The sequence below is a fragment of the Onychomys torridus genome, chromosome 9 (genome assembly GCF_903995425.1).
Source record: "Onychomys torridus chromosome 9, mOncTor1.1, whole genome shotgun sequence".
NCBI classification, from domain to species: domain Eukaryota; kingdom Metazoa; phylum Chordata; class Mammalia; order Rodentia; family Cricetidae; genus Onychomys; species Onychomys torridus.
The window spans coordinates 37329343-37354587 of NC_050451.1; the positions used below are offsets into that span (position 1 = coordinate 37329343).

Consider the following 25245-nt stretch of genomic DNA (forward strand, 5'->3'; position numbering starts at 1 on the left):
TTCCATGAATGTGTCGTATACCGTGAAGACTGGCGACCAGCTGGGCACTGCGGCCAGGGTGAGAAGAGGGTTCAGGAGAACGGAGGAGATCTGAAGCAGAAAGACTGGCATCGGGAGTATGGCTGTGTGATGGGGCAGAAGCACCGAATTGTGGGCTTTGTGAGCTGTGGGAAAGAAAATAAGAAGAAAAGGAAATTCAGAAGGGAAGAGACTTTTTAATATTAATATTTAACAAGGAATATTTAACAAGGAAAATGGCCCCATGTGCTTTTATACCTTGTCTTCCTTTCCAACCCACTCCCATTTTGTGAAACAGAACCTTTTTCTGGGCCTACAACCTTAATGTTGAGCAAGGAGCTAGGAGCTGCATTCGGTGCACACACACACACAAGTTCTGTTTATTCCTACTCAGACAGAGACACCTGCTTTTGTAGGCGTCTATGCCTTCTCTTTAGACATTCCAGACCTTGGCCTTTTGAGATCACGTTGGTGACCTGTTTATAGCAACTGCTGCAGAGAAATATTGGCTCAACTTGATAGTATTGAGTAATAAATATTTCCAGGTAATAATGCCTTATACTAGCCAGGCACATTTGGTGGAAACGGCCAAGAGAGGTTTTGTGCACACTGTTGCATCCGGCCCTACAGCAGCCTCCTCGCAAGGCAATCAGGACAGAGGCCTCCTTTGAGAAAATGGAACTCCCAGCAACTCAACCTCCTTAGCAAATCACTGCATGGTCAGCCCTGGAAAATCACCTCCCCTTCATCTCTTGGTACCCTTCCTCCCATCCCATTGTCCCTTGTGCTATTTGTTGGTCTTGTCTAGAAAAGCAAAACACACACATGGGGTGGGGGCAGGGGAAGGAGAGAGAGGGGAGAGAGATTGTGGATTCGAAAGCCAGCAGGCCCACTCTGTTCCCTGAGCCTCTGTCCTCACACTCTCTTGCCCTATGAGTCTTAGGAATGTTGAGTCTCTCAGGGTAGGGATGAGGACTTGTTTTTATATTCCCAACATAGCACAGTGCCCAGCTGCTGTTGAGCTCAGCTGCTGACTGGTGGGTGAATGAAGAGAGGGAACAGATTTAGGTAGAAATAGGAACCCTATATTTTATGAAAGCTTCAAATTATCACCACCTGGAGGGAAGGATGGGGCTGGGGACATGTCTGGGAGTGTTCTGGGAGCACTGTGGCTGCCCCAAGCTCTCTTTCAGATGACTTATACCTTGTTATTATCATATGCTCATTAAAGGTACCAAACCAGCCTCTTTCCAAGGCCTTAAGGCCAGTGCTAGGCCGATGATATTATAATTTCATTCCCACTGTCCCCCTGAGATATCTCTGGGGTGCCACCCAATGGGCCTGACTTCTTGTCGCCTGCTTTAGACAAGTCCTTGCTTGGCAGCTTTGAGCCAGTCACTGGACAACTTCATTTTGCCTTTGTATTTATAATGTAGGATTATGTTTGAGGCATGAAGGATCAATAGCGACTTGTCAATGTGGAAAATTAATTCCCACAGCTCAAGGAGAACACTAGATCGAGTTCCATTCAGACTGTCTCCTGCCTTGCTTCTCAATATGGGCCCTCAGCGGAGATCCGGAATGTAAGCCGATGGTCACAGTTTATAGAGACAGGGTCTGCCACTAACCTGCAACTCACCAAATAGTCTAGGCTAGCTAGCCAGTGAGCTGCAAGGATCTACCTGTCTGTCCCCTCAGCTCTGGGATTACAAGCATGGCTGTTTAATTTTAGTTTTTGATGTAAGTCCTGGGGATTGCACACCGGTCGTGCAGTTCACAAAAACCAGCACATCACTAAATGAGCCATCTTCTCAGTTTCTCAGGGTTTCTTCTCTGGATGTGGCTGCTTGCCTACCCCTACAGAAGGTGGACATAAGAGCAAAAGTTAGGGGCTTCTGTTTTCTGTTGAACACTGCCGCTCTTAGTATAACCAAAATCTCCCACACATACCGTGAAGTGCAGAGCCATGTGACACAAGCCAGAAAGGGCTCAGTGGCCATTGACAGCGTCTCAAACTGTCATTTGCTCACCTGGGTGACACTGGCCACGGGGACAGCATGGCAAGACCATATGTGACCCCTGGCTTGTCCCACCTGCACCCCGTTTACAGAGCCGTTTCTTGACTTTCTCTTCCCTCTTCCTCTTCAGCAATGTGCTGGACAGGAAGTCCCTCAGGGCAAGCACTTCCTGTGTGGTTGAGTGGAGAGGCAGTAGGTTATTCTTTGAGCACGGCTCATCTACCCAGCTTGCTTCACCTGCCCTGCCCCTTGCTCAGCTCAAGTCAAGGCCCAAGTCAGGGAGGCCAGTTCCATGCTGATACCCAGGCTCCGGGGAGCCTGGGGACAGTGACGAGCATATGGAGAGGGTAGCACAGGCTGAGGGGACCCTGATTCCTCCTGCTACTGTGTTCACAATCGAGGAGGCAGACTCTTCTTTGCAATCCTCTCAGAGGCAAATGGATGACTTGCTCTAGGCGTCCTGGCACATGACTGTGATTCAGGCCGAGGCTGGGAGATTTTGACTTCCGGGCTAACCTGCTGTATAGAGGAAGAACTGGGACCCAAAAGCTAAGGGATAGAGAACAGAGGGAGGTGGACTTGCTCTTCAACTTAAACTGTATATGGCTCTGAGCAGGGTTAGGATATTTCTGGTGGCTAACTAGAATTTTTCTTCCTCCGTAAATAAAATTTGTGGCAACTAGGCCAAATGACAATTCTTGCTTCCTTTCCATACACACAGCCCACCCAAAGAGCAGCCTTCCACCTGTGAAAGAGTTTGGCTTACCAATGTGCACTGTCTTTGAGAACTGAGGCCCACCCCACCCCACGTCTGTTCTGCCAGCTTTCCTTTGTCTGGCCCGCTGAGGGGGAGGGTTTGGGTCAGAAGCGCTCATGTTCCTCAAGTCTGCCTTTTTTTAAACACCATCAAGCCATTTTCTTGGCACAAGAGGATCTTAGAAATGGTTTGGGCTTTTGTGCGTCAAGCTTTTTAAATCATGGTCTTGCTAATCTGGGCTCTAGGGATATTAAATGCTAAGTTTGTAATCAGGGCCCTGGTAGGTCTCTCCTAGGTCCCAGAGAGACTCAATATCAAAACTGCATAAGCTCTGGGAGCTACATGGTGACGAGGGGCCATCCTACCCCAAGCCAGGACCCAAGCCACCTGGGCTTATCCAAAACCCATCATCCCCACCAGAACCCACTTTCTTTTTCTAATAAGCAATGTCCATAATACAAAAATGCTTACATAAATTAACCTGTGTTTGCAAGTATATATGTGGGTTTGCACTCAAGTGTGTGTGTGTGTGTGTGTGTGTGTGTGTGTGTGTGTGTGTGTGGTGGGGGGTGACCAGAAGGCAGCAGTTGACATCAGACATCTTCTTCATTCTCTGTTACTCTTTTTTTTTTCTTTTGAAATGGGGAGTCTTTCTCTGAGCCTGGAGTTAACTGATTCTGCTAGACCAGCCTTTTGGGGAGCCTGTCTCTCACCAGCACTGGGATTACAGGTGTGCCCTGCTGGGCCCAGTTTTTACATGGGTACTGGGATCTGAACTGAGATCCCTATGCTGTTAAAGTGCACCATGGGTACTTTACAGCCATCTGTCAGTTCTGTTATACATTAAACATGATTTTCTTCAGACTCGTTCTAAAACCGCCTCTCCCCTACTAAAATGTCCCTTGAGCTTCTTATGTATGATAAATTCCAGCTGCCCTGCACCGTCCTGTATGGGGCTATCTCTGGGAGCAGGGGCCAGAGAGAAGGGCCTGGATGGGGACAGCAGGCCCCCTGAACTCACTGAAGTCCCCCCCTCTCTCACCCAGGACATCATCGAAGGGGGCAGCCTGCGCATCCCCCTCCAGGAGCTGCATCAGATGATCCTGACGCCCATCAAGGCCTACAGCTCTCCCAGTACCACTCCTGAGGCGCGCCGCCATGAGCCTTCCCTGATGGGCCCGGAGAATCCCAGCACCGACGGCAAAGATAGTGCCACGGTGGCCAACAGCGTCACAGCCAGTGCCTCAGCCGGCGCCAGCGGTGGGCTGCAACCACCCCAGCTGAGCAGCTGCGATGGAGAGCTGGCTGTTGCCCCTCTGCCAGAGGGGGACCTCCCTGGGCAGTTCACGCGCGTCATGGGGAAAGGTACTGTTCTCTCTAGGAGCCCTAGCCAGAGCCAAGAGTCCTGGGGGCTTGGGATAGGATGGGGGAGATGTAAATGGGCTTCCTGTCCCCAGTAAGTGGCATTAGCACCCCTAGAGAAATGAGGTTTTCCCATGGGAGGTCTCAACTCCAGCCTGTGGACCCCTCTAGGCATGTTAAGCCCTTCCAGTACGGCCCCAATTGGGCCTTGAACTGTCAGGGAAGCCGGTGGGACAGACAAGGAATGGAAAAGATCCTTCAGAGTACAAAAACCTCACGCAACTACCGGCCTCTCCCCAAAGCAGCAGGGTCTGGGAACTAGTGAAGCCCCAGAGCTTGGGTCCAGAGCCCAGAAAGCACCACCTACTGAGTCCCCAGGCCCTGGGGCTTCCCAGTCACCGGGCAATTCAGAGACTGGGCGTGCCCTGGACAACTCTTTAGTACAAAGCTGTTCTGTTCAGCCTCCCCAGTTTACATCTTTCCTTTCCCTTTTCATCCACCTCACAGGATGCTTTGGTGGTCTTGGGCTGTCGGCTTGTGGTTGCTTAATAATTCCTGTGTACCACAGGCTGGTATAGCCGTGGTTCTCTTAGGGGACTTAGGTGAACCCCAAACACCCCATTTCACGGAAGAGGAATCCAAGATGAGTAAGATAGGGATTTGAAACCCTGCAGCTTCTCTGCCTCTCACCCCCAGGGTTACCAGGAGATCTTCGTAGCTCAAGGTAGACACATTTGAATACCATGGGATGCTCCCTTTGCCTCGTTGATAGCGGAGCCCAAAGACTCTCTTGGCGCCTGCCCCCACCACCTCAATTCTACATGTCAGACAGACTCCGCGTCTCAGTTCCCAGGAGCTTGTGTGATCTCTTGCTTCCCAGTGATTGCACAGAGGCTCCCTGTGTCTGGAGCCAGGGTCCTACTACCCCAAAAGAGCCTCAGACTTACAAAATAGGAACCGTTCTGAGTGCATACCGGACTGTGGTCTCTCCCGTCAATTTACTCAAGAATTGTACAACCTGCACATCTATATGTGACGGCTTGGGCTGAAAGTGCCTTCCTTCGCTCCAGTTCCTTACCTTTGCTCTACTTCCCGGTCCTCTGAGTGCCAGCCAAGCCGCCCAGTGCTTGAGTCTAACAGGGCCTCTGGGCTGCATGAGGTACACTCCTCAGGTCCTGCCAGCCCCTTAGTCTCCTCATCTTAACTCAGTTCACACTTCACTGAAGCTGTGTTTGCTTGACTGTAAAACCCATTAACCGAGTACCATCAGGCCACTTTTAATAGCCGCAGGATCCACAGGGCCTGACTGATGGTAGGTGCCTGATAAGCATCGTGATCCAGGAGATGAAAGGTGGGGCTGCCACACAGAGCCTGGAGCTTGACCGTGCACACAGTAGCAATGGGCAAACTATGCGGTGTCATCAGGGCAGGACAGAGCTAAGAGGATCCTGTGGGTCACACCTTCCAGCCTGCACTACCCTCTGCATCCCCTGCAGTTAGGCCTTTATGGCCACATCTTTGAAAATGCACCACCTTTGAATAGTTTGTGCTTATGAGATCCTTCACAAGACATTCTGATTATTGAGAAAAAAAAAATCTGTGGTGAATGCTAGTACTTTTCCTTTTAAAAGGAGGAGCCATTTTTTCTTTCCTTTTAAAGAACCAAATTTTCACTCGCAGAAGTGGACCCCTGTGCCCTGCCCTTGATACAACTGTTCTAGGGAGACCTAAATCCTTTAAACTCTGACATAGAAGGTGGTGACTCACAGCTTCCCCAGGCAGGGTTGGGGATGAGCTGGTAGCCAGAGCGGGCCTTTTCAGCTCTTGGTCACCCCTCAGCACTGTTGGATCCTGGGAAAGACCCAGCCCAGCAAATCTAATTGAATGTGCTCCATACTCCTATCCCTGTGTACAGGGGATCATGGTGGGGCTCAGCCCTGGGAGATGGTTCCCCTCAACACAACCTCTGTTGACAGGCTAACTACTGTGTGAGAAGCCACAACCCAACTGACACTCAGCATCCCCCTATGAATTAAACAGTGGGAAGTGAAAACCAACTGCCTCCATGCTGCCCCTGCCTAGCTCTGCCATCCCTCTCAAGGAGTGGCTACTGATGGATGTGGGGATGTCCTTTCCGAACCTTCAGCATCATCCACGCATGTGTGGCTATCCACTCTGACATGGGTTTTAAGATCCTCTCCTCAGCTTGGTGGTATTTCCATAAACGTGGCATATTTGCCCATTTCTGTCAGTATGAAGGGCACCGTTCTTTTTTTAAGGTTGCACACTGTTCCGCCGTGTATAAGGTTATTTAACAAGGTCACCCATGGGTAGATCTTGAGGCCATTCCCATGTTTTTGTCGCAAACACTGTTATTCTGAAAGCTCATGAATTGGTGGGATCTGTGTCAGGATGGTTGGAAGGGAAAGGGGTGAAATCTGATCCCTGGCTTTCAAGCATGGTGTGCTTTGATTGACATATACCCAACTCGGACTCCTTTTGCCAGTGGCCTTTACGGTAAGGGCAGAGTGGGCTGTGAGCATGGTCATAAGAAACCTAGTACATTGCCAGGCGGTGGTGGCACACGCCTTTAATTCCAGCACTCGGAGGCAGAAGCAGGAGAATCTCTATGAGTTGGAGGCCTCCCTCATCTACAGAGTGAGTTCCAGGACAGCCAGGGCTACAGAGAGAAATCCTGCCGAAAAACCAAAAACATAAAAAAAAAAAAAAAATGAAAGAAAAGAAACCTGGTACTACGTGTCCTCTACCCACAGACAAGCACTGCCCTGTCTTTTCTGGCACATGCTTGGGTGTGTAGGTGAAGGCGTATGTGGATAAATGTGTATATCACATTGAGGAAGCAACCCTGCAAATGATGGAATGGCAGGTTTCTTCTGCTCCATGCACGCCTCCGTGCTTCACAGCCAAAATGTGGCACAGCCTCGTTCTCTACACACAAACACCACTGCCTTCCCACCTGGTGAGGGGCGTGTGGTTCATTCATAGAATGGGATTGTTCTGCCACTGTGGCAGAGGGCTCAGAAGGCTTTGGCAGCTCCTTTCCTCTGGACCACCTGCAAAAGCAGAGCCCGAGACCTTTGTTTCTTCTCTCGGAGTGTCTGTCTTCAGGCCTCTGTCTGAGGTCTTAATATAGAATGGTATGACAGGAACAAACCCAAGCAGTTGCTGAGGTGAGGGCTCCCGTGGCAACTGAGCATTTGACTTCAGTGGAACGACGAGCCCCTGTGTTTTCTGTGAGCCTTACGTAACATCACAGGCAGACGTCCCTCAAGAGGTCCTGGTCCTGAAAGAGGCAGAGCCCAGACTGGAACAGTGTGCAGTGTTCTGATTCATCTTTTCTTAATCCGCAGTGTGCACACAGCTCCTGGTCTCCAGACCCGATGAGGAAAACATAAGTTCCTATCTCCAGCTCTTAGACAAGTGCCTCGTACATGAGGTGAGTGGCAACTGGTTTAAACCTGTTTCTCTCATTGCTTAGAAATGCTTCTCAGGGTTTCTGTGATGGGATCGTTTTTGGTCCCCAGCAACTTGTTTTTGACAAGCACCTGGCCACGAATAACAGCTTTGACAGAACTAGACTGTGGCCACCTGTAAAACTCTGCATGTGTGTCCCCTTGACATCAGCTCTCACCAGATAGAGAGCACTGATGTCTGGGGATACCTGGGAAGGACTTCAAACTCCAGAGGAATATTAAGTGACCATACCTGGGGTAACTAACTCCCAGCACTGCTACCCAGCTCCACAGTGTAGAGACTTCTTCACACTGTGTCCTTTGATGAGGGAAACTGGGGGAAAGAGGAAGAAAGAGAGCCCACAAAAGAAAGTGACCAGGCAGGTACGGATAGGCTGCTGGGACGGTCTAGATTTATGGTTGCTATAGGACCTGTATTTGCCATCTGACCTTTGGAGGGAGATGGAGACAGATAGGGTGTAGACTCTGAGTAGACCTCATGTAAAAGCCTGGAAGAATCCTGGGCATGATTAGGAGGGTAGCAATTCCTCAGCAATTCACAGGGGAAGGTGGCTAGGGCTCAGACCCAAGCAATCAGTGGCTCTGTGGGGGCCCTGCCTCCGAGAGTGACAGATCGGTATGAGATCTAGATTAGACACAGGGCCAGATAAATAGGGTAGTGGACTCTTCTGTTGGATTTTGATGTGAGGATGAGATGGCTAGAGCCTCTCCCAATTACTTGTTGGTAGACGGAACCCCAAGAGTTCTGGGGGCTCTGGGGACAGCACTAGCCAGCACAGAGGCCTGGCTTCACTCTGCCTTCGCACTCAATCTCCTTCGCAATGGCACAAGTGTCTCTTGCCATTCTTAGAGCCCTCCTTGTGGTCTGATGCTGCCAACTCATCATATCCACTTCCCGTTCTCCTGGGGTCCCTTCCCAGACAATCACTCTCTGTTCCCCCAGGCTCAAATCATCTCAATAGTGGCTTTTCTAGGCAGCATGAAGTCATGGAGCCCCTTGACCCAGCCAGAGCCCTCTGCCACTGTGAGCACAGTCATCAACTGTCTAGGTTGTGAACTCGGGCCTATCAGTCTCTGAAACAGTTATTCCAAAGTCCTAGACGTTCAGCTGAACAAAAACAACTATTTCTCTAATAACTCCAGAGCAAGCAGGCCCTGCCTAACAATGGCTGATGCCTTCCTTGTGTGTTTATTTCAGGAAGGGACAAGATTACATCCCATGAACCCCAAGTAACACTTTGCATTGCAATCCTGATGTTACCCTTGTTTTTGTCTAGGGAAAAAAAAAAAAAAAAAAAGACAGAGAACAGGGAAGGCAAGCACAGTTTTAGGAAGCAGCTAAGCACGGTCCCTGGCCTAAGAGGCTTAGACATGAAGGCACTGAAGAAAATAAATGGAAAATGGGTGTACACATTACTTTTCTTTTCCTGTGATCAAATTCCTGACTAGAAACAGCTTCCAGACATCGTTCCTCATGTGGGAAAAGTGTACGAGGCAAGAGCAGCTTCTGTTGGTGAGGAGCCTGAGATGTCCCGTTCTATCTCAGCACTATACCCGGAAGAGAAGAAAGTTGAGTGAGAACTGGCATGGGTCTATGACCCATAAAGCCTGCTCCCAGTACCCGCTTCAACCAATGAGGCCACGCTTTCTAAAGGTTCTACAGCCTTCCAAACCAGCACCATGCACAGCAGGGACCAAGAGTTCAAACACGAGTCTGTGGTGGACATTGTCCATGATGATAAGACCTCTGGTGAGGTTCCCACCCGGGGTGCCTTAGAACTCAAAGATGGGAAATAGTGGGCACCTAACCTGGACCTGGAACCCAGGGCACTTCCTCTCCAGTAGTAGAAAGGACTGTCTCAAAGCTGAGACCGGAAGTTCAGCCCTAGCACTGTGGTAGAGACTTCTGAAGCTGGAGAGATGGCTCAGTGCTTAAGAGCAGAGGGCTTGGGTTGGGGATTTAGCTCAGTGGTAGAGCACTTGCCTAGCAAGTGCAAGGCCCTGGGTTCGGTCCTCAGCTTTGGAAAAAAGAAAAGAAAAAAAAAAAAAAGAGCAGAGGGCTTGAGCTGGGTTCCCAGTACACACGCTAGGTAGCTCACACCTACCTGTAATTCCAGTTCCACATGCCCTCTCCTGACCTCCATAGGCACCTAAACTAATGTGTGCTTGCTAACATATAGATCCCCACCCACACACACACACTTGTGCATAAATTAAAATAAAAATCTTTAAGGAGAAAAAAGACACAACTTTTAAGAACACAAGTGTTCAGGTAGAATCCAATGGTCTGCACTGGAGGAGGACATTTGTGGATGGGTTGGGGCAGGTGGGGTAGGAGAAGAGCTAGGCTGTGTAAAAGCAAATTGGGACTTCCCAATGGCCAACATCAAGGCTTCTAGAGTTGAGAGGAAAGGGTGCTTTTCACCTCAGCCCAAGTTATTTGGACCCATGAGACCAAATTCGGAGTCTAGCTGCCTCCATGGAACTGTGCACAAGCCTCTGGATTGGTCTAACCTGGCCCTGAAGTGTCACCCTGACCTTCTTCGACCCTCATGCCCTCCCTGGGAACCCTGCCTTGTCTTTTTTCTTTCCCTTTTTCCTCACTGGCACCCCGAGTGCTTGGTGCGAAGAGGACACGCTGTGGGTCCCACCTTCTGTGTACCAGAGAGGACCTCCTTCACCGGCCACACGGGTGTCATGGCAGGTCTCTCTGCATGAACTTGTGTCAGGATAGAGGGGTCTGCATTCTGCTCTGGAAGGGAAAGCATTGTTCAAATCTTTGATTATTGACTGGATAATTTTCCACAGCCCAGGATTAATCCATGTCAGCAGCACACTCCTGTCCTGAGCCTCAGACAGGGCTCCTTCTCACAGCCAGGGCCGACTCTTCTTTAGCAGGCTTGAATCAGGAAGGTGGCTGCTAAATGGAGATACCTCCTTCCTAAGGAGGAAGGTCCCAACACCCTGAGGCAGTAAAGGGAAGAACAGGGAAGTTCTGAATTTCACCTCTGATGCCAATTCACTTTGATGTCTGAGTCTTCGGACTCAGCTTTCCACTCCACAGTCCTGAAGTGGTTCTGGAGCAATGGGCTCTTCCTTGTTGAGACTTCTCACCCAGTGGGTAAACTTTAAGGCTGAGGGTGGCTGTCTCTTTCCAGACAGACTGGTCTGGGCCAGACAGGGGCAGAGGACTTGAGCAGGATGACTGGTCATGTCCGGGAAGTCTACAGGCTGGGAATCTTCCTTCCTTGCCTGAGCCTCTGGTATTGGGCTGTCAGGGGAGGAGCCATTAGCTGGTTCCCTGCAAAGGGAAGCTGCCTTGTAGAAACAGAACTCCATTTTCAGGTGTGACCTGCCTTCAGCTCACTTGCCAGGTGCCTCCCAGCTGGGAAGAGCTGCTCACTCGGCACCCATCAAAGAGTGTGGTGATGTCCTGGGGACGAGGGCGTCCACACTATCTACTTAGATGCTGTGTGCCACCATGAGAGATGTCATCAACATAATGACATCCTTGGAGGGGCATCTAGCCTCTGAGCCCTTTGTGTCTTGGACACTCAGTTGTTCTTCAAGCTCCGGTACAGCTGGGTTTTGTGGTTCTAAGACGATGAAGCCATTTGATTTGTCTGCTCTTAAGGCCTAAAGTCATCCCTGAGGAACTTACATAGACGACCCCACAGGGTCCATCTGTGTAACCAAAGTCACCTGGTTAGGGCATTCGGGCGCAGCACACGTGGAACCGATGAAGCACATCTTCAGCACCCACTCCCAATGCATTTCATTCTCACAGAGTTTTTTGAGTGTCACCTTCCAGGAAGCACTAAGTCTTCCATAAGAGGACTTGGATAATTGTATTCACGGATTTGAGCCTTACCCGTGTGCCTAAGACCCACTGGGCCGAACCATCCTCCCCAAGTTGTCTTGGCCAGCAGAGTTGTATCTTGTGTCCTCAGCATTTAGCTGGATTAGCTAATCAAAGTCAGAGAGCCCATTTCCCGCCTTTACTAATGAAGCAGCAATGTCAGCCTTGAGTCCAGATATAAGCATCGGCGCCGCGATGGGCATGCAATGGTCATCACCAACAAATGAGAAGGACCGTGGAGGAGAGCCACATGCTCGCCTTCCAGCCATGAGAGCCTCTGCCACACAACCATAGGGACCTTACCGTGACCTTCAGTCGGGCAGAACCCTCCCTGAACAGCCTCAGTGGGTCTGGCTGAGGTTACCCAGGAAGGAAGGGTCTGTGTGCTGAGGATAGCGTTTCCACAGCTGAGTGGTACCCTTTTGCTTTTATTCACAAAGTTCTCGGGTTTACATCCCTAAAAGATTAAGCATCCTCCGGGGAAAATTAAGCTGTCATTCTTTTTTTTTTCAATTTTCAAGAAACCTGTTTCCTTTATAGAAAGCAAGCATTTAGTCTGTTACTCTAATATTGTATTACTACTTAAAGGATTCTATGCCTTATTGACAAAACCTCTTGGGAACGTTCTCTGTCACTCCTAATGCTAACCAATCCAACCAGACAGTTTTTCCACACTATGTGTTCCAAGTCCAAGTTCTGGAACCTAGTGGGGGATTCATCTATGACATGGAATCCTCACTTTCTGGGACACCATAAATCCACAATGCTCTTCCTGGACAGTTATCAGGGGACTTTCTATAAACTGTTTATTGGAAAACTAGATTATTCATTCAGTCTTGCTTTGAGGTGTTGCGGGAGAGGCTATCACTTACATACAACAGTCTCCTTAGATGATTTTAATGTACTTGCACTTGAGAGTCCCTCCATTAGGGACTTGGGACCCTGGACTATGGTGAATGTAAAGGCTATGCATCACAGGGAACATGATATAGATTTATACTGTGTGCTATAGACCGTATAGATGTGTGCTGTGTGATAAAGATGAGTAGACATGTATTATAGACACTAGGCAAAATGTCTCCCTGCACTCCAAATTTAACTAGAAGACTTGAGAAGACATCAGGCCTTCCCTCAACTATAGGCAAGGTTAAGGTTAGGGCTGGTGCACTGGGGTTTCCCACAGGGCATAAGGCTGTTTAATTAGAGATCTCTCAGAAAAAAAGCCCAAGACACAGAATGTGGCCATCTCCTGAAGCCCTGCAGACCACTCCAGACTGACCATACACCATCAAGCCAATTGATTTTTGGAGTGGCTTAGGATTTCCATTGATTATGAAAATGCAGGGAGTCTGCAAAGCTAGATACCTCACAATCAATTTTGCAGCTCATCCTTGGTTAACTCCAGGAAGGAGTCTTAGGACGGGAAGATGGGTGTGGGTCTTCCACACATGCAGCCGGAAAACAAGGTTGTCAAGAGCTTAATGCCTGAACCAGGTGCTCCCAATGCCAAATAACTGGCATCTTCAGCACAGATGGCTCCAATTTAAACTGACTGCTGTTTGGACCAGGTTGGAAACAGGTGGGGGAAAAGAGGCTGCTGTGGAGACACTGGCTTGTTCCTTTATTAATTGTATGTTTTCCCCCTCTAATGCCAGGCTGCGTCACCCGTTTAAAAGTCCTGTTTGTTTTTGCAGGCATTTACAGAGACACAGAAAAAAAGACTGTTGTCATGGAAACAGCAGGTGCAGAAGCTCTTTCGGTCTTTCCCTCGGAAAACCCTTCTAGACATATCAGGATATCGACAGCAAAGAAAGTATGTTGGGATTTTGTTCTTTGTAAGGCATGGTGGTTCCCTGGCGCCTCATGGCCTGCCTCAGTGCCAGGCAGGAATATGGCAGGGCATCACTCACTGTTCACGAGGACATCCGTGGAGGGTTCCAAGTCACACTGCCTAAACAGGCTGTGGCGGAAGAGGAACTGTTAGGAGGAACATTCCCAGAGGAAGAGCTGAATTTGGGCGTGTGTAACTCAGTTTACAGGGTCAGAAATGCTGATACTCGCCTAGAAGCAATGAGTGCCAGCAAAATCATGGGTGGCTGAACCACAAAGTGGGGCTCAGAAAGGACCTGAGTGGAATCTTCTATCAGCACCTTAAGTGGAGTGTAATGCCTTTCTCTCCGTCCCAGCTGCAGACAAGCTAATTATAGTTGGTGGCGGGGTGAAGAGCCCAGTGCTCAGCTATTTTGGTCGGAGCTGCAGTCTAATAGTGGGGCAGTACCATTCTTGATTTTTCATAGTAGCTCAGCTTCTTGGATGCAGTTAAAAATAAGCCTGGTCACACTTCCGAACATGTTACCTTAATATGACTGTAAATTGGAAAACCAGGTGCATGGGAGTGGTGACGGGAAGGAGCGTTTACCATAGAAATGGAGGGCAAAGGAGGGTTGACTTCAGTGTGGACAATGATGGGGAGGGTTTGGAAATGAGAGAGCGACCATGCCAACAACCATTTTGTGTTGTGTTTTCATACACCAACCATGTCTTCACTTGCCCCTAACAGGTTCTGAATTCATTTCTCAGTGCACGTCCAGAAGTTATGTTGTTAAATTGGGGGGGAGGGGGGAGGCACTCATTTGCATAAGTATGCCTTATCACTTCAAGGAAATAGGGCCAGCTGGATGACAGATTTACTTAAAAATTAAGGTGTTCTCACATTCCACCACACAGCACTGTTATTTATTAAGCAAAGGTCTATTTAGCACATGCCCAGTGGTATCTGAGCACTAAAAAAATATGAATTCATTCTATCCTCACAACAACCCTATGAAGCATAACTGCTATTATTAGCCTCAATTTACAGATGAATTGATAGGCAAAGGCGCCCAGGATTTGGACCAAGCTGGCCAGTGTTGGGCACCAGATCAGTGCTCCCCACCAATGCAGAGTCAGGAGGCTGTCCTGGTCTCAGGCTTATGCACAGGAAGGATGTGCCTGCAAATGCATACTATACCAGCACCCTCCCCCCAGCCCTTGGGGGTCGCCAACCCTAATGGGCTGCGGATCACTCCTGCTCTGAGGCTGCTCAGTGGCCTGGATGCAAGGTGAGGCCTGCTTTTCACCTTGTGCTGCTGCCAAGCACTTGCTTCTACAAGCAAGGCTACATTTCCCAGATGAGGAGGACATCCTGTTGTAGTACCCCGTGGAGCCCCGTTCCTAGAGGAAGTCATTCTGAAGTAGAAGTGGAAGAGACGGCTTAGAAGTTCCTTGCTCCCCTCACCACGGTCTGCCCTGTGTATCCACATTGGAGAGCTGCACAGAGGGAGAAGCGTGGACAGAACTCAGCTTCTCCACACTGTCACCAGGCCCCCCTGGTCAGGGCCGGCCTGAGGTCTGCCGGGTCCGAGTCCTCGTGGGTCTTTTTTATTGACTAGATAAGGATGAATTCATTCACCACTTACGGCTGTTCAAAAGGATGGTGCCAAATCCATGAAACACAGCCTGCTCCACGCATTTTACCTCTGGGATATTTTTACACTGTTAATTTGTTTTGAAAAACTGTTTCTCCCATACAAAAGCAACTGCAGGCAAGCCCCTGCTCAAATTATCTCACAGATCCCAAATTAATTGCTTCTTATTAATGTTATTTTTTATCAAAGACTTTTCATGTATTGCAAGGAAAGGAAATCAGTTAGACTCAGAAAAGCAGAGAAGGCAAGGCATAGATGCTCAGAACAGAAGCAGGAGAATGGAGAGCTTAATTTCTTCTTTGTCCTCTCTCAGAAATCGAAATTCTCTCCTTAAGCTGAGTGGTCACAAGCGACCTAAGAGTCCACTCCGGCTATCAGTAGGGAGTAACTCTCAGCAATCCTGGCTTTGTAAAAGCAACCTTTTGAGGACACACCCCACTGTGCGGTAACGCCCCCCCCCCAATCTAGGAATATTCTGGGCTTTTTCCCCCTCCCCCAAACAGCTGAGATCTAACTCTTAAAAGTCTCAAGGTTCTCCATTTCTCCAATGGCTGCCCCTTACCAGAGCCTTCTGCACATGATGTTGCTAGAAAATAGTCTTGAGCTAGGTCTGATTTTCTCAGGTAGCGCCAGCGTGCCAGCTTGTGGTGCTACGCAGTGAGATCCTCTCTCAAAAAAAAGATGTTTTTTTTATAAAAGCTACAATGTTGCTTTCATGGAAGAACAAGTCATTTTAGCAACACTCATCTACTACTGTTTTGCATATGAAATAACTTTTTAAAAATCCAGCCAAAAAGGGAAGTGAGAAAAATCTATTCACACTAAATAAGGGGTGTGGGGAATCTTAGCAGAATACTGATCATCTCTCTACCAGGTGGCCCAAATTCTAACTTTAGAAGCCAAAGGACCCGTTCTTAGAGCTGAGAACCAAAATCCCCTCTTGCTCCTACATTTTCAAGTTACCTTACTGTCTCCCCTCCAAAGTGGGGGCGGGGGGTGTCTCAGATTCCATGAAATCTTAGCTCTCCTCATCCTAATTTTCAATTTAAAAATCTTACACTTTTGGGGGGGGGGGATGAATGAGTGAAGAGATGGTAAGTTAAAGAGACCAAGAACCCAAGAATGACTTTCTCTTCTGAATGGCATCTAGAACACTTTTCTTGACCCCAAAACCCTAGAAGAAGACAGGCTGCCTGGATTTCTTTGCTGTCCCTTCTCTGCCTAGGAAATTTAGGAAGTCTGAGAGCCTTTGCACAGCCCTCTCAGACACTACCTCCCCCACATTTACGCACAACCATCTTCTGAATTAGGAACTGAGTATTGTGAGGCGCCGCCCCGCTGGACTTCCACTGGCTCAACTCAGTCAGCGTCAGCAGTCAGCTCAGAAGCTTGTAGAGAACTCCTCAGTTTAGCAACCAAGCGACTCTGCTCCACCTAGTGGCTGTTGTGTGCCACGCACGTCCCCTCCACCCTCGTGAATAAAGCTGACTGACTCCCTTGGAAAGAATGTGCCGATTCCTGAAGCCTCCCAGAACCCGGGGCTGGTGGAGGAGATGAGTGCTTCTCTGCTGAGCTCATCCGACCCACTGAGAAGCAGTCTCCTGCATGAATCCGAAGAGCGGAGCCTTTCCAGCTTGAGGCTCGTCCTGCAGGAAGGGCCTAAGGAATGAAAAGACAGGACTGTCCTAGGTCCAGGACACTTGCAAATTACAGTCAGCCATCTCATGCCCCTGCTCTCTGGGCTGGAGTCAACCCCACACACCAGACTGGCCTTTCCTTTGGAGAAACATGACGACTCATTCATTACTTATACCCACTTTCAACCCAGCATTGGAAAAGGCTTACTCCTGACTCGGACTTGGAACATTCGAGGCTGAGGAAGACACATGCCATCCTTTCTTATATTTCAATGGCGTCCTCCATCCAAGGCTGCCTACAGACAACCTGATCAGAAATGAACCATGGCATAATGAAGGAGCACCAGAAAGGAGTCAGATCAGTTCTGATGTGGATTCCGTTATTTTGCTTTGTGTCTTCCCGCAAGGCACCATGCGCTCATTCGAAGACCCACAGGTTGAACAAAACAAGAATGAGAGAAAGCAGGAGAATGAATATATGGGTTTCCCTTCTGGGCTCATATTTGGGTGCTGCCCCCTTCTGGCTGTGTAGCAATCACAAAAATTCTCAAGCTTTCTGGTTTTTTTCTAGCTGTAAGGGTTAGGGAGCCTACTTCATAGGGTTGTCCTGTGGGTTAAGGGTAGTGTGTGAGCTACAACATCCAGCATATGCTGTTGCTTTTAGATACTAGATACAGGTTTAGTCTTAGCCCATTATTGCCATTTCCCCCAAGACCTCTTAACTGTCAGTCCCAAGGAGGCCTCCCTGGCAGCCTGGGCTGTGGAGGAGTGGAGCACACCTGAGGTCCTTTCTCTCTGCTCTCACAGTCGTGGCTTTGGGCAGTCCAACTCCCTCCCGACAGCCAGCTCAGTGGGCGGCGGCATGGGCAGACGGAACCCACGACAGTACCAGATTGCCTCTCGGAATGTCCCTTCTGCTCGACTTGGTCTCTTGGGCACCAGTGGATTCGTCAGCTCTAACCAGCGCCACACCGCTGCCAACCCCACCATTATGAAACAAGGAAGACAGGTTGGTTCTGCTCTGGGAGGGAAGCAGGGTGTAGTTAGAGTTTTCCTGCCTGGCCCAGTCAGGACAAATCTCTCTTACCCACAGTCACTCAGACCCAACCAAGAGAGCAACACAGAAACTTATATTGCTTACAAACAGTATGGCTCTGGCAGGCTTCTTGTTATCTACTTCTTCTATCTTAAATTAACCCATTTCTGTTAGTCTATACTTTGCCACATGGCTTGTGGCTTACCAGTGTCTTTACATGTTGCTTTTCATGGCGGTGGTAGGCGGTGTCTCTCTCCAACCTTCTACTTCCCAGAATTCTCTTCTCTCTTGTCCCACCTATACTTCCTGCCTGGCCACTGGCCAATCAGAACTTTATTTACACAGAGCGATATCCATAGCAGCGGGGAGGTTGAACAAGCTCGGGGTCTGAGGCTTTAGGATGACCCCAACCTAGATAATCTCCAAAATGGAAATTGATTCCCCCCACCCCCGCCCTGGAGAACTAAACCAAGGGGAGAGAATGGAGCCCATACCTCCAGGTAACCAGCACTGTTTGTGTTGTTTCCCTGGGAACTGAATAACCCATGGCTGCTGCTTGGGAAGTACCACATTAATCTCAGTGACCCTCGTAGACAGTCATGCAAGGACTGTGTCTGCTTTGACCCACTCAAACATACCTCCTCATCACCTTCCAGGTTCTAGAAGACCTTGGCCTTTAATAAGCTTTCTTTGACTTTTTTTTTATTTTTAATGTCACAAATGGCTATTTTGTCACAGTCCCAGCTGCAATGGAGAGTCCACAGGATTAAGTTGGAGAAGCTGCCCCTTGCTGTGGGATTGACCGTGACCTCTCTGTCCCATGAGCCCAACACTGCCTTTCCCTCATGTTCCCTCAGCCCCATGGGGCTAAAGAAGGTTGATCTTGGGACTGGGGATAGACAAGCAGGTCTGAGGCTCAGGTCCTCATGACAGCGTGACTTCAGAATGGAAAGGCTACCCCAGGCGAGGCTGGTGGCACTCCCTCCCAAAGGGAAGGGCATGTCTGCGAAGCACCCCCCTCCCCATCAGTTCTAGGAGAGATCACCACAGGAGACACGTGAGTGGCATGGAGCCAGCCTCACATCAGTACTGAGTCTTCTTTTCTCCTCGTGGTGGAGTGAATTTGGGGACTCTCCAAAAGAAAATCAAACAAGAGCCCTAAACTCATTGTACTGTTTGCTACAAGCATTTCTAAGGCAGTGCCCCCACCCCCTCCCTTTTTACGGAAAAAGCAACAGATGGAGTAAAAAGACTTCTGGAGATAGAAAGGGTGGCCAAGTAAGCTCGAGCTTAAAAGCAAGACCTGGGAATGACCATCAGACTAGTCTAAACCATCTCTCTGTAAATCCACGGGTGGGTGGCGCTGGCCCTCTAAATCTCTCCTAGGATAGCTGTCTCCTGAGTTCTGGCTACAGCTCTGCTTCCCCGCCTCTCCTCGGGGGTCTGGACTAATGCCCCCCCTCTTGTATGTCCCTCCCTAGAACCTCTGGTTTGCCAACCCCGGGGGCAGCAACAGCATGCCCAGCCGTACCCACAGCTCCGTCCAGAAGACCCGCTCACTGCCCGTGCATACTTCCCCACAAAACATGCTGATGTTCCAGCAACCAGGTAGGGCCTGGCTAGCACATGGCTAGCACACGATCCTCTCCTCTTCTCCTCTTTCTCCATGACACAGGAGAGAGACCCAGGACGCCCTTGGTGACCCAGCCGGAAAGTGCTGAGCCTCAACTGTCACCACACATTCTTTGGTGCTGGAAGTCTTTTTTTAAACCGTGCCTTGCCAGCAAGAGCAGAGGCTGCCTGGCCGGGAGCCAACGCCTGGAGTCCCAGCACCGGCTGCAATCTGACAGGGATATTTTTGATGCTTGTCAGATATCTAGATTCCTAGATTGATTAAACCAGAGAGAGATGTCTGATAGCGTTCCATGTGGAGCGGTGGGATGTGGAGATTGGGGGGGAGTGTGGAGAATGTGTGCAGAGAGAATAAGACAATGAAAGAGAAAACATGAATGTTGACGTCACTGTGGAACTGCCTTGGAAAATAGAGCCATCGTTTACTGACTCAAGAGCAACTTGACAAAGTGGATTCCAGGCCAGGTGGGGGGGAGACATGGTCTCCATCACCATGCCTCCTAAAACTCTAGACTCCAGAGTTGCACAAACCTGCCACGGCTACACCTGTCTAGCTGTCTAGCTGCCCCCCCCCCCCCCCCCCCGCCAGACACAAACAAGAGATGGCACCTGGCATTTTGGTAGTCTTACCCCCACCTCACAGCACCATGTCCCAGATGCAATTGCTTAGGGGACTTTGATTTCAGTGTTTCCGGAAAATCTTTAGTTAAATTTATTTTGAGTATTAGAACTCTAAGACCTCTTGGGATTTTTTTTTTTTTTTTAAGATTTTTCCTTGGATGTTGCAAACCCCTTCTTAAACCCCTCATAATGCCAAGGCATAATGACAATGCTACTTCAGATATCCTGATTGCGGATGAGTTGGAGCGTCAACCAAGAGGCCCCTCCAGGTACTGCCCTCACACATTCAGCACCTTCTGGCTGGTTCCTCTAGGACATGGCAATGAAGGGTGAGGCAGCCACAGCCAAGACCCAGAACCCCTCACTAAGGAGAAACGGAGCTGTGGAGAGTCTCTGCTAAGGGCACACCTCGGCCTTTGCCAGGCTTCCCTGCCAATCCAACAGTGACTGTGAGAACCTGTCTGAATTCTCGGCTTCCTTCACAGGAATACCTCTCACCTCCAGGCCAGACCAGACTTAACCTGAGAGGTGGTTGTTGGCAGTCTCCAGCTCAGGCCTCGTTCCAAACCCTGCCCAAAGCCAGCCAAGCAGCGCTCTTCCCCCAGAGCTCCTCAAGACACCCCTCCAGGGCATTTAAGGTCTGACCCATAGGCTTGCCTCAAGGTTTCTCCTCTTCCCCTGGGACCACCCGGGAATGCTTTGCTCAGATTAAAACCTGGACTTTAATTCAGCTTGATTTGGTTTATATCCTCAGTGGAGTTACCCACTACTGGGGGATATTTTACTTATCAGTGGGACCTAGAAGTAGGCCTTTCAGAAGAACCCAACCTGGCCAGCCATGGAGACATCTTAGGGATTATGGGCATGTGCTGAGATTGGACTACAAGAATCAGCAAAGCAGAATGTGGATTTCATTTTTACACAGCCAGAAGTAAACATGAACATAAAGTGAACTGGGGATGGTGAACCCCCATATCAAATACTTCTCTTGGGTACAAGGTATGTTTTTCTCCCAGCTGCTAAATGTCTTCAAAGCATCCACTTCAAGTAATGTCTCAAATCCTGAAAGCTACAACAGAGTCTAAACAAGTGTTGAACTTCAAAATAATTGCCTTACAATGGAAGACTATTTCTGGAGACGATGGAGAGGCTTCCAGGTGTGTATCGACGATCAGTCACCTTGTTCAGTTCTACCAAGTGCTTCCCTGGACTGCACAGTAGGACCTCTTGGGGACTACCCATGGGCATACTGGTGTGTCAGTGTGTCTTGGTTCCATCGGGAAGACCAGCAAATCACTGATGATTCTGGCTGGCCCCTGGAATGAGGAGTAACACTTAGCAGGGCCTCCTGGAGTAAGCATGACAGAGACCGGGACACCAAAGGGGACTGGGGGGACTCAACACACCTGTGGCACCCAGCAAGAATGCCATGCTGCGCAGAGGTGGGGTACTTTCCCTCTGGAAATCAAACTCGGAAATTGCTGAGAGAATGACCCTTCCTTTTGGAAGCGGTTCCGCTTCTGTTGAACCAGGCTCGGTCGCCCTTGGGCTTCAATCAGAGAAGATCTTAAGGCATACTCAGAGGCCATGAAGTTTTCTTATCCCCCAGGAGGACCAAAAAGAAGGGGCAGAGAAGCCTAGAGCAGGATCCACAAGAAGAATCACAAGCAAGGTATACTTCACAAGCCTGCATTCTGGAAATGGCACTCTTCACTTGCACAAAACCAACGTGCCAAGCACTCTTGGACCAGACTACCTGTGTGTAAGATGGGTGAGACTGAACCCTTCAACATCAGCATTTCAGTGTGATACCTGCCCTGTGCATCAAACCTCCCCTACGCCCTGGCTCATGACTGGTGTCCTCCATCCTCAGAAGGCTGCATACTTGGATGAGCAGCCCTCTGGGCGGCTGTTCTTCATTTCCTCCTCAGTGTGTGATGCCTTTAGAAAGAATGGCGACAGGAAGGGTATCACTAGTGCCCCGAGTCCGCTAGAGAGGTCAAAGGGGCTACTGTGCAGACCCAGGCCAGAAGAGGGACCATTTAAAGGATGCGGTAAACAGCTGTTCCCCACCTGCTAATAAACTTAAGCAAACAGCTTGGATGGGGTTTGGAGACAGGAGGTAGGGCAATTGGTCAATAACTCAACTCTAATCCCAGCCAAGAATGCAGCTGAGCAAATCCCCCTTCCTACCTCTGAGAGGCCACTCTGGCAAGATGGTCCTATACTAGATCACCTGATTCTATAACTTTTCATAGATGTGTGGGTCCTATAGAATGGCCTCAGAGCGTGCGCTCACACACACACACACACACACACACACACACACCCCTACTCCCCCCCCCCCAGTGATGTCAGATGCCACTTGTTACTCACATTCTTCCACTGGCCGCCAACATTTCTGTGTGGTCAGCCTTCCTACCCCACCAGCTCTCTGTACCCTACCTGGGCTGCTTATCACCTTTGCCTTATCACCTCCCTCCCCCTTTCTCCCTTGTTCATCTTATTACAGCAGTCCAAGTACTCCATCCCCTTCAGCACCTTGTTACCCTCACATGTGAACGGAAAGCCCTTTGAGCTGTGTAGTAAAGCAGGCTTGGTGGTCAGTGGCAAGGTGGCTAGTACAGCCTTCTTGGAATACCCTGCCCTTTGCATATTCGTAAGTCCCGATGTGAGTGTACCTCACCAACAGTACTATAATATTGCACACACCACTCAACCCAGCAGCCATTTCTACCTGGAACAAGCCTCCTGGGCTATTGAAGTGGACTCCACAGTGGTCCCCTACAAAAGATGGGCAGCAGCTTCTTTCAGAATCTCTTGACTCTGGGCTGAGATTATCGTGCTCTGGGCTTGCAGGACTTCCGAAAAGGCACAATTTAAATCGCAAGCTGTGGCTGGAGTGATAGCTTACTGGTTAAGAGCTCTTCTTGCTGCTCTTCCCATCACTCACATCAGGTGGCTACAACCTCCTGTAACTCTAGCACTAAGGCATCTGATGCCCTCTTCTGGCCTCCCTGGGCATATGCAGACATGTAGCATACATTCACACAGACATAGACACAGTCACATAAAATTTTTAAAATAATAAGTCTTTTTCAGTTTTGAGTCCACCTTAGCCCTATTTTGGAATCCTCACCAAACTTTAGAATAGCCCAATGATGAGGGAAAGAAGAATTCCTGGTATGGGTTGAATATTCCTTATTCAGAGTGTTTAGGATCACATATGTTCAAATGTCAAGAGTTTTTCAAATTCTAGACTATTTGTATAAACTTTACCCTAATCTGAATGTCTGAAATGTACCCAAATCCAAAGTATTGGTAGTATCATGTCCACATGTAAAGGATTCTGAATGTGGCTTTTCATGTTACAGCAGCTCAGAGCTGTGGTCCCAGATGAAGGAATGGACCGCCTGAGGATAATAGCAAGAAGGTTTCAGAAAGCCCTTGCTTTTGTCTTACTGAGCACTTGCCCCTACCTTCTTATAAGTGACATGACACCCACATATTAATGGCCAGCAGCACTACCCGATTGTCCATCCCTTAGAGCTAAATATAAGGAGGGCTCTACCCATGAGGGGGCAGAGGAGGCACCCCTGAAGCATGCTAGCCAGTCAGAAGCTTTGATCTACCTGATCATCCTCTCTGATGTGTGTGGCAAGATGCCATTGGTCTGTTTTTATCAAATACACAATTACAAAGTCACATTGTTAACATTCTCTGAAACGTGAACATATGGCCTTATCCAAGACTTGGAATAGTTCAGTACCGCTCTGAGCAGGGTGAGAATCGCAGCTCCCCAGTGTCAGCATGAAGAGCAGAGACAGAAAATGCAAGCAAACCAACTTCCCACCTAAAAGAGCAGCCACGATGACGGCTTGGAGATCCTGGAGCTGAGAGCCCTGTGTTTCTCAGCCTCCTTCCTGGAAACACGCAATCCCGGGCTTGGAAAATGGCATTTTGCTGCGTGTTGGCAAGAAATCCTGCAGCTGAGACTCTTCTCTCCAAATGTCGAGCGTCTTTATTTATCCAAATCTCTGCACAGTGTTTGTTTAAAGGGGAGCGCTGGAGAGTAAACGCACTCTTCCAGTGAGCATATGGATGGCTATAATTGCTGAAGTTTGTTTTTTTTTCCTTCCGTATTTGCTAACTAGCTATATATAAAATTCTGTTTCTATTTTATAGGTTTCACACCCCAAAGGCTGCTAATTTTTGCGTGCATATAATTTTCACATGAATGGATGAAAATACGAAAATACTCTTCCCCCTGGGATGGTCTACTTGCCCCAACCCTGCTCTTAGCAGCAGCTTCTAGGCTCAGCAGAAATTCCTCCCATCCTTTTTCTGGCTCCCACCTTCCCTAGAAATCTCATGGGTCTCCATCCACTCAGGAGTGGGCCCAGCTGTCTTCCAAACCTCATGGATGCTGCAACTTGCCATAGAAAGGTCACTTTCTGCTGCTCGGTGCTTTCATATTGACTGGTTTTGCCAGCCTTATCCGAGAATTTGAAATGATGGAAATGGCACCTGCCTTGGATTTGCTGATGGAGGGGATGCAAACTGCAAAAGAAGTGCTTTAAAATTATTCTTTTTAAGTTATTATTGTGTGTATGTTTGTGTGTGGGTTCACATGGAGGAGAGTGAGTGTGGAGGTTAGAGAACTCCTTCCAGAGACTGAAACTCAGGGTGTCAGTTTTGCGCCTCACTGAACCATCTCATCTACCAGAGAAAGATGTTAATGCACAGCTCCTTAGATAAAAACCAACGTTTTGGTCTAGCCAGTGGTTTCAAGTTGCTTTCTTCCCAAACCATCAACATTGGTCTCCTCAAACCATGGGCTCTCAGTATAGTAGTGGAAGAGCAAGCAAACAGCCTGAACTTTGGCCCACCCCATCCTTTTCCCCACATGCCAGGTGGAAGTACATCCCAAGGAAAAGAACAGCCTCCCGAGGTCACGTAGAAAGTAGTAGGCGTGTTGGGACATCCCGGACGCCTGGAACATACCCCACTGCCAGCACCTGCTCCAGGATTGCCTTTCTGCTCCTGTCCATAAGGATGTCACAGTTTTTAGCGGCTGAAGAGGGCACTAGATGTTTTAGGAGAGTCAGATATAGACAGTCAAAGCACCGTCGCCATTTGCAAGATTCTTCTAGGCACTTAACGGCATTCTAAGGTTCCAGAGGAGGAGGGAGGAAGGGAGGCTGACACTGAGTCCCAGCCAGAAAGAGAAGGAGGCCCTTGGAGCTGCCTTCCATGGAGGAGAGGGCACAGTAGTGCCTGAAAGATGGAGAACACCCCGATGGTAGAGGGTCATGGATTGTCTGTGACTCCTTGCCATGGAGTA

The 25245-nt window shown here is 49.1% G+C and overlaps 1 protein-coding gene across 4 annotated transcripts in view; it reads left to right on the forward strand.

The window, feature by feature from the left end:
- Positions 1-25245, forward strand: part of Samd4a (sterile alpha motif domain containing 4A) — a 223480-nt gene that overhangs the window by 188582 nt on the left and 9653 nt on the right. For all 4 annotated transcript variants that reach the window (XM_036198739.1, XM_036198742.1, XM_036198741.1 and 1 more), the window contains 5 exons: positions 3840-4158; positions 7527-7612; positions 13203-13321; positions 17420-17621; positions 19130-19256. In XM_036198739.1, the coding sequence (XP_036054632.1) occupies positions 3840-4158; positions 7527-7612; positions 13203-13321; positions 17420-17621; positions 19130-19256 (853 nt within the window). The remainder of the gene's footprint in view (positions 1-3839; positions 4159-7526; positions 7613-13202; positions 13322-17419; positions 17622-19129; positions 19257-25245) is intronic.